The 13,567-nt window shown below is 43.7% G+C and overlaps 1 protein-coding gene across 1 annotated transcript; it reads right to left on the bottom strand.

Moving 5' to 3' along the window:
* Window positions 1-1,837: 1,837 nt before the first annotated feature.
* LOC132832510 (endogenous retrovirus group 3 member 1 Env polyprotein-like) lies at window positions 1,838-8,287 on the bottom strand. The gene is made up of 2 exons (XM_060850580.1): window positions 7,605-8,287; window positions 1,838-5,089 (listed from the first exon to the last, which is right to left on the bottom strand). The coding sequence occupies exon 2, from the start codon at window positions 4,219-4,221 to the stop codon at window positions 2,923-2,925; it is 1,299 nt and encodes a 432-aa protein (XP_060706563.1). The 5' UTR covers window positions 4,222-5,089; window positions 7,605-8,287; the 3' UTR covers window positions 1,838-2,922.
* Window positions 8,288-13,567: the final 5,280 nt, after the last annotated feature.

Genomic DNA, 13,567 nt, shown 5'->3' with positions numbered 1-13,567 from the left:
TTCAGGCTAGGTGAGTTAGCCACGGGAAATGCAGGGTTACAGGGATAGGGTCGGGGGATGGGTCTGGGTGGGATATTCTTTGGAAGGTCAGTGTGGACTGGAAAGCCTGCTTCTACATTGTAGGGATTCCAGAATTCACAAATGAACACACACGAAAGGCCCATTTATGTCTATTCTGTGGTTTCTGTTGGTGAGTAAATCTTTTATCGATGCCGAGATAACCCCCTACACCAGGAGTTTCTCTTTTGTGCAATACCCGTTGACACGGTGCATTATCAAATACCTTCGAGGAAGCTCAGTCTGTTGTACCCACTCATCCCTCTTTATTTACAGCATGAGGCCTCTTCAAAAAAAAATTCCAACAAAATGGATAAACAGGATTTCCCTTTCACATTTTGCCTTGGTCTGATTACTTTGATTTTTTTCTGAGTCCACCTTATAGCATTTTCAATAATAGTTTCCAATAATATCCCCTGAATAACTGGTCAGTTGGCTGACTTGTAGTTTCCCACTTTCTGCCTCCCTTCTTTTGAAGAACTTACTATTTTCAAACCTGATGGAATATTCTCTGAAAGAGGGGAATCATAGGAAATTGAAACTCCAATACATTAACTATCTCATTCAGCCCTGCTTTTCAGACCGAAGGGTAAATTCTATCAGGGCCTCAGGACTGCATCAGTGGTACTGAGGTGGAGATGGTCGAGAGCATTAAGTTCTTGGGAATGATGGTCACCAACAATCTGTCCTGGTCCACACACATCAACACAGCGGTGAAGAAAGGGCAGGAATATCTCTACTTCCTTGGATGCTAAAGAAATTCAGTGTGTCCACAAGGAGTAAATAAGGCTTCTCAGCTTTTACAGACGTACCATAGAAAGTATCTTATCTGGATACAAGTGTGTGATATGCAACTGTTTTTCCCAAAACCACAAGAAGCTGCAGAGAGTCATGAACACAGCCCAGGCCATCACATAAACCAGTTTTCCATCCATTGACTCTTTGTGACTTCACGCTGCCTTGACAAAGTAACCGACATCAAAGACCCGCTTGATCCCCAGATACACTCTCTTCCACCCTCTTCCAGCAGACAGAAGGTACAAACATTTGAATACATCTACAAGTAGATTCAAGGACAATTTCTTCCCTGCTGTTATCAGACTTCTGAATGGACCTATCAAATGTTAATTCTGATCTCTCTGCACCTTCTCTGTGGTAATATTAGTGTATTCTGCACTCTGCTCTGTTAACCTGGTGCACTTTATCTGGTGTGGTCTGCCTGTGCAGCGTGTAAAACAACACCTTTCACGGTATCGCAGTCCCTGTCACAACAATAAATCAAACTCAAACTTCTCAGTCTGCAGCTCCAATTCCAGCTGACAAGCTGCCTGGCTCTGTGTGTGCACCAGACTGTAAGGTCAGACAGCAGGACAGGGAGCTTTAAAGTGGGGCTGAGGGGGGACAGTGCTAAAAGGGCAGGGTGGGATCCAAGATGGCGGCGACCCAGCAAGACTGGGTCCACAGTGCTGTACCCAAAACTTGGGAAAAGTGGGCTATCCACCCCCACCACACTCACTAAACCATTTATAATAGTTGTTAACCTTAAATAGTTACCTCTTAGTACATTTAAATAGTCTAATACTAGCTGGAAAATGAGTAAAGGGAAGGGAACAGGCGGCTCTAAGAAAGCAGGGACCCCTCCCCCACCCTCTCCCTCTTCAGCTGCAACAAAGGTGTCTTCAGCTACTTCAGGAGATTTACCAATGAAGATGAGCTTTGAGGAGATGTTTGCCAGGTGGGAGGCGAAGATTGATGCTTCTAAATAATCGCTCTGGACAAATTCAAGAGAACAAAGATTTTATTAACAAATTCTGCAGAATTGGATGCCTTCCCAAAGAAAAGCGTACCCAAGCATTACAGCGATCTTTCTTATATAGCAATTTAGAGCCTCCCCATGGCCCCTAGAGGTCACGAGGGTCATTGCTTTACAATGATCTCATTTCTTACAGAGAAAGCATATGATCATGTCCTCATTGTCTCGAACTCCAGCTGCATAACCCACTTCCCTGTCTAATGATATTTTCAGCCCCTGAATTTAGCAACCGTCTCGCACCTTGTACTCTTAGCTGGTTGTTTTTGCACCATATTAGCAGAAGTATTGTCTCGCTCAAGGTTTCGTTATTTTTCAAAGCTGACCCCTTGCCCTCAGCTAGCTTGTTTTTCTTACTAACTGTTTACATTGCAATACTGATCGTTAGAAGATCAATCTTTACGTAAATTAGCCCAAACGTTAACATTTCCTTAAAATAAAACAGCTAGTATATATAAAATAAAGTAGCAAGACATACCACATATTTAGTTTGGTTATATATTAAATGTCTAGGGTACCATGCACATCTTAATAGCTTCTTGTTGCATAATAAAGCAAATCTAAATCTCACAACTCCACCCTTTTTCTTTTTAAGATGTGCATGCGTAACAGAATAGGCTGAATTACGGCTCAGGGAGGTCCTTCTGTCTTTTCAATAGTAAAACTTTAAGTTCATGAGTACCATGTTGGGGTATGGCAATGGCTTGCATCTGGGCGATATGGCGTTGGATCAATACCCTAACACAAGGAACCAGACAGGGAATAACGAGGAACAGGGCCCCGACACCCACCATCATTATTAATGCCATGCGCCACCAGCCACCCCCAAAAAGCGTGTTCCACCAACTAGCGTCCCCTATAGGTCGCCACGTCTGGACAGGTACATGGGCCATTTTACAGATGTCCCGGGTGATTTTTAGGACAGCCTCGTAGTTATCGTCTATTTCCAGACAGCAATTTGTCGTGTTAAACTTCCCGCAGACACCCCCTTCAGAGGCAAGCAGGTAGTCTAAAGCAAGACGATTCTGATATATTGCAGCCCTCATTTGAGACTGCTATCTAGCCAGTAATTCCAATGCGAAGGCGGTTTTGTTGGTGATTATTTCCATCACCGCCTGCAAGCGAATGATACGATTAAGCATATAAATTGGAGTTCTGTAACCCCAAGAGCCATCCTGAGCCCAACTTGCCGGCCCATAATACTCAATGATACGGGACGGTGGCCAATCTGCGCCCCACTTGGCCAAGTGGATGTCTCCGTACTTGTGGACATTCCACTGACTAGCACTCCTACGCTTCCGTGCTAGCTTTCCGGACCTCCGTTGCAGGGAGTCGAACAACTTAACCCCCAGGTCAGCCCCTTGATCACGGGGGAGGAGAAAGAACTCCGGTCTGACTATACCGAGGAAGCATAAGCCACCCCATTTCTCGGGCAACCTGGAATACGCCAGATCCCCACAAATCCAAAATAAACCATCGGGAGCCAGACCCCCTCCACTGTCCCTGGCAACACCGTCCCAGGCCTCCCTAATTCCCGGCATTCCCGCATAAGGGCCAGAACCACTGCAATTCCAGGAATCAGAGGTGGGATGCAACCGCCTGCAGGTGAGATCCCCTTGTTGGGTGATAGACAACCCAAGGGGTTGTTTGGTGAGAAACCAACCCAAGGGTCGGGGCCACCAAGTGTCTGTGGTGAGATTCAAGACCCGCTGACAGGGGCTGTCACCAACTGGGCGGGACCCCTGTTTCCCAACGCAGAAGTGGCCCGTCGGGGTATTCTGCAATTTCCAGACTTGATAAATTCTGTTCTTGGAGTAAGTCCAATTGTATTCGAGGATTTCCTGAACATCCAAACTCTCCCCCGTCCATGGCCACTGCTCGGTCATATGCGGACCCCCACAAACCCAACAGCTCGTCACATTTAAAATTTTGGCAATTTGAGACGTGAAGTCAATAAAGAGATTTTTCACAACATCAGGAAGAGTAAGCCGACTCTCAATGTCCTCATAGAGGGAGGAAACCTTGGCTGAGGCGGCTATTCTGGCATCGTAATTTGGAATAGATTTCTCTAATCTGGGATATATTTCCTTAACCCGGTCAAAGTGGTCCGCTGCCGAGCCAGTAAAACTGATACAGAGCCATTGTGCCATAAGTGGACAGTCTATATTTCCACTCGTGTAATATCCCAGGCTGAATACCTGGTAGTAATGTTCCCCATCCTCCCAACATGGTATCATTTTCTCCCGGTTGTAACAGGCACCACTTATTTTAGTGTGAAACACAAAAGACCCCGGAAAGACATGGTCTCCCCATTTCACAGTTTGGCGGCATTTGTCGCACGGCCTGTTAGCCATATCCCAGCTGTCTTTTTTTTAATGCAGACCCATTCGTGTTCTTCCCAAATACATTCATGGACCCTCCCCTCAGGCCATCCAATATATCCCTTATTTAACATTTGATAATACAATTTCCCATCCTCCCAACATTCCTCCCGGGACTCCTCATCATGGCAAAGGGAGAAGAAATTAGGATCTCCCAATTGAATTATAGCGCCGCATTTGGCACATTCCCCTTTAGGTCTTTTATCTGTTTCCAGCAATTCAGCATGTCCCTGTAAACTGTCTGTTGACATACACAACCATTCGTAATTTATAAAGGGGCAACGATAGACCCTAGCCTTAGATAGACCGAGATATCCCCTGTTTTTTTTACTTGATAGTATAGTTTTCCCTTTTTCCCAGCACTTTTGTTGTGGGTACATATCATAACAGCGAGTATTATTAGCATAAGAGGAGTGGGATACAAAGGATCCGCATAACTCTAACTCAGTGTCCCACACCCGAACCCTAGAGCGTCATTTATCACAGTTACCAGTCAATTTCCCCACTAAAAGGAAGGCAAATAATAATACAATATGTAGCAAAAGAGTCCCAAGAGAGTTCATTTTTGATGTTTCTTTAACTTCACCACCAACGGTTCATCACCGGCCTCACACGACCAAGAGTCCTCTTTGGGCGGCGGCACCGGGCCTTTTAGTCTGGCGGCGTGAGTCCACCCTTTTTCTTTTGTTCGTATGGCAACATCGGTGGTGAGTAACACCTGAAACGGTCCCTCCCAGAGTGATTGGAGTTTCTTCGGTTTCCAGGATTTTATCAAAACCCAGTCTCCCGGTTCCACTTTGTGGAGGTGGATATCGAGTGGAGGGGTCTGAGTCAGGAATCCCTGGTGGAGTAAACGAGAAACAGCGAAGCCACATATCTCATGACTCACGCTCTAGGTGACAAACACTCAAACATTCATGCACTAACAAACAGATGAATTCAAGCCAGACCACAAAGTGTTAAACTGCTTGTTAGCTGAGAAGCCCTTTTTTATAAAAAAAAATCCATACACAAACACAAATTCTCACATCCACAGAGACTTTTTTTTACAATCAAATTTGCACACACAAAGACACACATAAATCTTCACCAACACAAAATTCCTACAGAGGGGGGCGGCCCACACAGACGTAAATATTCAGGTTTAGATAAACACCGTATTTATCCAACTCCTTTTGTCTTTCATACAGTCCTCCCATACTACTGCTACCAGTATCTTAGCCTTCCGTTCCTCCGCCATTATGCCTCTCTATACAAATACCTTCTGAACCTCCTGTAACAACTCCGACTCATTTCTACCGCTCCCGTCCTCTATCTTCTGTAACTTCTTCTGGATATCAGGCCATGCCTTTGTACTCATTTCTACCGCTCCCTTAATCTGTGTAAGAATGGACAGGGAGACTCGTCCTTTCCCTGCCTCAGGTCAAAAACCTTGGCTAACTTTCGCTGTTTGGGGATGCAAGTTTGTATCCCTCGGATTATCAAATTTTGCATGTCTAGTATATTATTTCACTTTTCTATATTATGGTTGTCTCAGTTAGGGTTCTGAAGGGGATATTTGTCCTCACCCCTGACCATCCCCCTCCCATGCCAAATTGTCCGGCAAGCTTAATACCGGTGCTGTTACTAGTTTTTTTAAAAAAAATCTCAATTAACACTTTCCCTATTCAGTATCCCCATATAAGTCTCCTTTCTCCCCCAGTAAATAGTATATTCAAAAATAGACATTAACTCAGCCCACATATACAGACTGGGCCTCAAACATTAATTAATTTGTTCTGACAATCCTATCGGATTCTCATCCAGGACCGTCATTTCCTTTTAAATGTTCCGACCTCCCCACTGGTGAGGGGGTCACACACAAACCCAATTTCCTTGTCCCCTATCGGCACTTTTTAAGAAATATTGTAATGTTCCAAACTTCTCATATCCTCAAACACCAATTTTAATTCATGCTTGACTAACTTTAAAGCCTGTTCCTAAACTGTAAACATATATATATATCCATTTATTTAGTATTTAATATTTAAAATATAAAATACATACAGTTCCCAAATTTTAAAACCCACTGTAATCACCCAAATTTAGTATCCTAATTTAGATCCAAAATTAGTTTTCTTGTGTACTCCTAACTATTTCTCAATTACAATACTTTAGGTCATAAAATAATCATAACTGTCTTACAATAATTTGTCATTTCAAGTTTTAAAAAAATTCTAATAGCCGAATCCAAGGTCTCAGATAATAACTATGGAAGTCCTAACTACAACTGTCCTTCACATAGTGAAAATAAATCATGTTAAATTTTCATAAAAATCACATTTAAAACAATCCTGGAACTCAAGTTCCAGTGAATAAAACTTCCTCATTCAATCACCAACAAACAAATGTGCATTCAACCCGAATCACAGAGAGTTAAATGTTTTGCAAGCAGTTCTCTCTCTCTCTCTCTCTCTGTCGGTCTTACTGCAAACTGCTGGTTAAAAAAAACTTCAGTTGTCTTATATCATTTGAGTTTAATGAGGCTACAACAAATCCTGTGGTCCGTTCCCCAACCGGGACCTCCCGTGCGGGGACAGTCTCACTACTTCTTTATCCCCTTTTCTCCTCATGTCTCTCTCTCTCTCTCTCTCTCTCTCTCTCTGTTTCTCTCTGTTTTAGTCTTGGATTATATTTATTCTTTAAATGATCATTTAAAATTTGACAAACCCAATCCTCGTCCGATCCAAATTTGGGCCACCAAACAGAACCCCCTTGAATAGGTTGTTGTGACCATTTTTCGCAAAATTTAACCATTTTTCGTCTAGACTTCCCCTTTCTTTTTCCATGACCCCAGTTACATAACATTCGTCCTAACGGGCTATCATCCGGCACCCCCTTGTATTCTTCATCAGGCAATGGTTCAGGCACTCTTGTGCCCCCGTTTCCCATACCGAAGATAAGTACAAGCAAATAAACCGCCCGTGCGAGAAACAAGAATATCCCACACTCACCGGATTTCCTTATGATCGACCGGGTAGCGGCAACAGGTAATCAACCCTTGGTAACTGACTGAACGCAGAGTCTCCGGTACGTAAACAACACCAAACAAGGCAAGGTGTCCTTGAGTTTCGCATCAGTCAGAGACCAAACCCTGGTAACTGATTGAGCGCAGAGACTCCGGTACGTAAACAACACCTGACAAGACAAGGTGTCCTTGAGTCCTGTGCATCAAGCAGAGACCAAACCCTGGTAACCAATTGAGCGCAGAGACTCCGGTACATAAACAACACCTGACAAGACAAGGTGTCCTTGAGTTTCGCGCATCAATCAGAGACCAAACCTGTCCGAACGCAACAGAAGAAATCTGTGCCTACCTGGCTTCAGTGCACCAAAATTACTCGATCCCCTGCCTGTTTTTCCCTTTATGACTGGCCAGTCTCCTCCCTCTTTGTTCTCCTGAGCCTCCCGGATACCACTCGCTCAAGCCGCGAAGCGGGACGGCGAGTAAGGAATCGGGGACTACCGAACTCGGTAGGGTGCACCGTCTCCGATGTCCTTCCTTGAGCCCACCGCAGCCGGAGTGTGGAGCCGGACGAGCCCCCAAGTTGTTAGAAATGAAAATTCACTTCTAAATAATCGCTCTGGACAAATTCAAGAGAACAAAGATTTTATTAACAAATTCTGCAGAATTGGATGCCTTCCCAAAGAAAAGCGTACCCAAGCATTACAGCGATCTTTCTTATATAGCAATTTAGAGCCTCCCCATGGCCCCTAGAGGTCACGAGGGTCATTGCTTTACAATGATCTCATTTCTTACAGAGAAAGCATATGATCATGTCCTCATTGTCTCGAACTCCAGCTGCATAACCCACTTCCCTGTCTAATGATATTTTCAGCCCCTGAATTTAGCAACCGTCTCGCACCTTGTACTCTTAGCTGGTTGTTTTTGCACCATATTAGCAGAAGTATTGTCTCGCTCAAGGTTTCGTTATTTTTCAAAGCTGACCCCTTGCCCTCAGCTAGCTTGTTTTTCTTACTAACTGCTTACATTGCAATACTGATCGTTAGAAGATCAATCTTTACGTAAATTAGCCCAAACGTTAACATTTCCTTAAAATAAAACAGCTAGTATATATAAAATAAAGTAGCAAGACATACCACATATTTAGTTTGGTTATATATTAAATGTCTAGGGTACCATGCACATCTTAATAGCTTCTTGTTGCATAATAAAGCAAATCTAAATCTCACAGTCTCGGCAGAGCAGAGAAGCACTATCAGCCGAGCTGCAGAAGCAGGGCAGAGACATTCAGGAATTGGGGTGCCGAGTCAGAGAGGTGGAGTCGAAGGCCGCAGCCTCAGAGACTGGGATAAAATCAACAGCCGACCACATCCGTTTTCTCGAGAATCGAGTCCAGAACCTAGAAAACCACATTGATGACCTCGAAAATCGATGTCGTAGAAAAAATATTCGGTTGTTGGGCCTTCCCGAGCAGGAAGAGGGAGGCCAGCTGACAGCATTCTTAGAGCATTGGCTGCCACAACTTTTAAATCTGCAGGCTGGATCAGGCCAGGTAAGGGTAGAATGGGCCTACCGGGTCACAGTACGTGGGCCCGGCTCAACCCAGCGCCCACGCCCGGTCCTGTTCCAGCTGCAGAGCTATAGGGAGAGGCAGATTAGATTAGATTACTTACAGTGTGGAAACAGGCCCTTCGGCCCAACAAGTCCACACCGACCCGCCGAAGCGCAATCCACCCATACCCCTACATATACCCCTTACCTAACACTATGGGCAATTTAGCATGGCCAATTCACCTGACCCGCACATCTTTGGACTGTGGGAGGAAACCGAGCACCCGGAGGAAACCCACGCAGACACGGGGAGAACGTGCAAACTCCACACAGACAGTCGTCTGAGGCGGGAATTGAACCCTGGTCCCTGGCGCTGTGAGGCAGCAGTGCTAACCACTGTGCCACCGTGCCGCCCAGATGCTCCTGGAAGCCTCAAGAAATCTGGGAAAAGATCCCCAAGCTATGACCCACAAAGGATCCAGGATCATGCTGTTCCAGGACTTCTCCCCAGCTTTGGTCCGAAAGAGGAAGGCATTCGATGAGGCGAAGAAACGTTTAAGGGACTTAAATATCCAGTACTCCTTACGATATCCAGCGACGCTACGCCTTAGCCACGAAGGATCCATATATAACTTCGGATCACCGGAGAAGGCTAAGGAATTCTTGGACTCTCTTAAATAAGCTGTAAGAGATTGTGGACGCTGGTCTGCCTTTCCCATTATTTTGGTTTACATCCCTTCATCTTTTCTTATCTTTCCCCCTATGTGTGTATGTATATATATATGTTGGGGCGTTTGGTTAATGTTGATGGGGGGAGGTGGTTACCTTATTCTATTTTACTTCTGTTTTTAGGAGCGGGGTTGTTTTTCTTTCCCCTGTTATTTTGTGGTATTATATTTAAGTATTACGTGTTGAGATTGTAATCTTATAGTTATATATGGTATTAATATTCCCAAATATATTTAGGTGTGGGTGTGGGTGGGGGTGGGGTGGGGTGTTCACTGTTAACTCTAGCTTTATATTATATTTGAATTCTCCTCATTTTATTGAGGAACACCTGGGTCAAGGGTGGGGCACTGGTTGGAAGAGGGTAAGATGGACTGTGGGAGAGGAAGTGACGCTCCCTGGGAACAAGGGAGAAAATCTCCAATTCGGAATGTTTTATATTTTTTATACTTAGAAAGAGTTTTTTGTTATATTGTTTTGAGTGTATCAGAGAGTCTTTACTTTTGTAAATCTTGTATGCTCCATGCTCGGGATGTTCTAGATAGGGTTTCCCCTCCCGAGGGGTCTCGGATCTGTCCAGATGATTATGGCTGAACAGTCGGTTAATTCGCCAGTTAAAAGGAAGAAAATATTATCAAATCTTAAGAAGGAGAGAGTTGATATAGCTCTCCTACAGGAGACACACCTGTCGGATAAAGAACACTTAAAATTACGACAGGGCGGATTTGATCAGGCCTTTTTTTCCTCTTTTAATTCAAAAAGCAGGGGAGTCGTTATCCTTGTCCGGAAGAACTTGCCTTTGAAAATTCTAAATCAGATAAAAGACGAATCTGGACGATATATTTTGATTAAAGCCCTCATAAATGGAGAGGAATATGGGATCTTAAATGTGTACTGCCCCCCGGCACACCCCTTTAAATTCATAACGGAAGCTTTTTCAAAACTGATGGCCTTTGGTGCCCGTCATACAATTATAGGGGGAGACTTTAATTGTATTATGGATCCGGAAATAGACAGGATTCCCAAGAGTGCCGCTGGAGTATCTCCCAGATCTAGACAACTGGCGGACCTGAATAAAGAATTAGGATTGGTAGATGTATGGAGATGTCTCCATCCACAGGGTAGAGATTTTTCTTTCTACTCTAATCCACATAAATGTCACACAAGAATTGATATGTTTTTTGCCCCATCGATTTTTCTAAACTCTATAGCAACCTGTAAAATAGGTACTATAGCAATCTCTGACCATGCCGCTGTATACATGGAAACTAAGGTAAAGAACAATGGGACATCTGCTCGGCATTGGCGTATGGACCCCTTCCTGATAAAAGATAGCAAATTTTTAAAGTACTTCTCCCAAGAACTTAAAACTTTTTTAGAAATTAATACTGGTACGGCTAGCAATCCGTCAATGATGTGGGAGACCATCAAAGCTTATGCACGAGGTTTGATCATCTCCTATTCAGCGACCCAGAGGAAAATGAAGGGAGAGCAACAGCGTCTGCTCGAAGCTCGCCTAAAAGCAGCCGAAGCAGCATACGCTGATAGACCTTCTATCACAAAATTGCAGAGGATTACAGCTCTTAGGACAGCTTTAAACACCGCGCTTACTCAAATGGCTAAAAGGGAAATATTATTTGCGAAACAAAGATTATATGAATATGGCAACAAACCGGGTAGATACTTAGCATTTCTTGCAAAGAAAAAGAAAGCCCCTCAAACTATTCCGACCATCAAGGAAAGTACAGGTACCCTGACTCATGATCATAAAAAGATCAATGCGACCTTTAAAGAATTTTATTCTGAACTATATAGATCGCAGGATTGTGAAGATAGGATTAGGAGGATGCAGTCATTTTTAAAAAATTTGACCTTCCTGGGCCTGACTCCGGAACAGGTGTTGGCCCTAAATACCCCTTTAACAGTCCAAGAAATACTTGAGGCAATTAGGCAACTTCAGAGCGGAAAAGCATCGGGCCCGGATGGTTTTCAAGCTGAATTCTATAAAGAATTTACAGGAATATTGGTTGACCCACTTATGGATATGTATAATTTTGCGCATAGTCAGGTCTGTCTCCCGCCCACGCTGAAAGAAGCAAATATTTCTCTTATCCTCAAAAAAGGAAAAGACCCAGAAGATTGTGCATCTTACAGACCAATATCCTTACTAAATGGAGACTTTAAAATTCTCTCAAAAATGTTAGCACTAAGACTAGAAAGGGTACTGCCATATATTATAAAGGAGGACTAGACGGGATTTATTAAGGGCCGCAGATCATCCAATAATATCAGAAGGGTCTTGAATATGATCCAAGCCTGTCATCAGGGAAAGATACCAGGAGTAGTAATTTCATTGGATGCGGAAAAGGCATTTGATAGGGTTGAATGGTCATATTTATTTTACACATTGGAAAGGTTTGGCGTTGGACAGGTGTTTACCAAATGGGTTTCAACATTGTATAATGACCCCAAAGCAGCTGTTATTACTAATGGGTTAAGATCGGATGGCTTCAGTGTGGGTAGGGGCTGCCGTCAAGGATGTCCTCTCTCACCATTGTTGTTTACACTGATAATCGAACCATTAGCAGAAGCCATCCGGGCTGATCCTAATATAATGGCCCCGAGGATTGGTACAGGTAAACACAAAATTACCCTCTATGCAGATGACATTCTCTTATTCCTCAGTAATCCTTTAATGTCAGTGCCTCGTCTAATTCAAGTTATTAATACATTTAGTGCATTCTCAGGCTATAAACTTAATTTTTCAAAATCGGAAGCCATGCCAATGGGTGGTCTGGCTATGATACCCCACTTAATGGACGGATCCCCTTTTCCCTTCCGTTGGTCCCTGGAGGGCTTCTTATATTTAGGTATTTTTATCACGCCAGTATTTGATCAGCTGTATAGGGCTAATTTTGTACAATTAATGGAAAGGATAAGGCAGGACCTCCAGCGATGGAGAGACCATTCCGATTTCCACAGGCAAGGGGAGGACTGGACTTCCCAGACTTTAGGAAATATCAGTTAAGCTCCCTACTAAGTTACATAGCTGATTGGGTTTCATCTGATCCACAATCAATTTGGCTGGATATCGAAGCCTCCCAAGTAAAATACCCACTTATTAACCTTTTATTTTCAGATAAGAGGAAAATCATTACAGACCACTGTAAAAATCCCATAATATTAAACACAATTAAGGCCTGGAATATAATGCGGCAAAATGAGGGTAACTCACATAAAACATCCCCCCATGCACCAGTAGTATGCGCATGGGGATTCCAACCGGGGATTACAGATGCCACCTTTAAACTCTGGAGATCCAGGGGCATCTCATGCTTAGGGGACCTATTTAAAGATGGGATCCTGATGTCCTTTGAGCAGCTGCATCTGAAATTCGGAATACCTAATGGGGATCTCTTTCGATACTTCCAAGTTCGAGATTATATACAGAGGAAGACTACATTAATAGATAGTCTTTATAAATCAGACAGAGAACGTAATGTCTTACGACCAGCGGGGGCATCCTCCGTTAGTACTATATACCATTTGCTACATGAAGGAGTCTCAGGAGACATGGATGACCTGCTTAAAACATGGGAGCAGGACTTGGGGCTAGAAATCTCTGAGGATATGTGGAATGACATTTGGGAAAATGCTAGAAGAATTGCTATCTGTAACAGAACTCAGGCTATCCAACTAAAGATACTTCATAGGGCCCATATAGCTCCGGCTCGACTGGCAAAACTTAAGGCAGGAGCATCTCCAATGTGTCCCAAATGCAAAATAGAGGTGGGTACTCTTGTACATTGTCTGTGGACTTGTCAGAAAATCCGCAGATACTGGACTAAAGTGGCAAATACCCTGACAGAAATTTTAGGAACGGAAATTAGGGTGGACCCTGTATCTCTCCTTTTGGGCTTTTCGAACCTCTCATCTCTGGATATGCATGGGAAGAGACTATTTTCTATTCTCTCTTTCTGTGCAAGGAAAAATATTTTGGTGAACTGGGTGGCTGAGGGCCCCCCTGGACTTTCAAAT

The sequence above is a fragment of the Hemiscyllium ocellatum genome, chromosome 35, assembly GCF_020745735.1.
Source record: "Hemiscyllium ocellatum isolate sHemOce1 chromosome 35, sHemOce1.pat.X.cur, whole genome shotgun sequence".
In the NCBI taxonomy this organism is placed as follows: Eukaryota; Metazoa; Chordata; class Chondrichthyes; order Orectolobiformes; family Hemiscylliidae; genus Hemiscyllium; species Hemiscyllium ocellatum.
The sequence above is the reverse complement of the archived record's forward strand: the minus strand, read 5'-3'. Positions and strand labels throughout refer to the sequence as shown.

What these genes read in the sequence shown, in the direction of transcription:
- LOC132832510 (XM_060850580.1), bottom strand. Translation starts at nt 4,221, where the DNA reads ATGGCTAACAGGCCGTGCGACAAATGCCGCCAAACTGTGAAATGGGGA.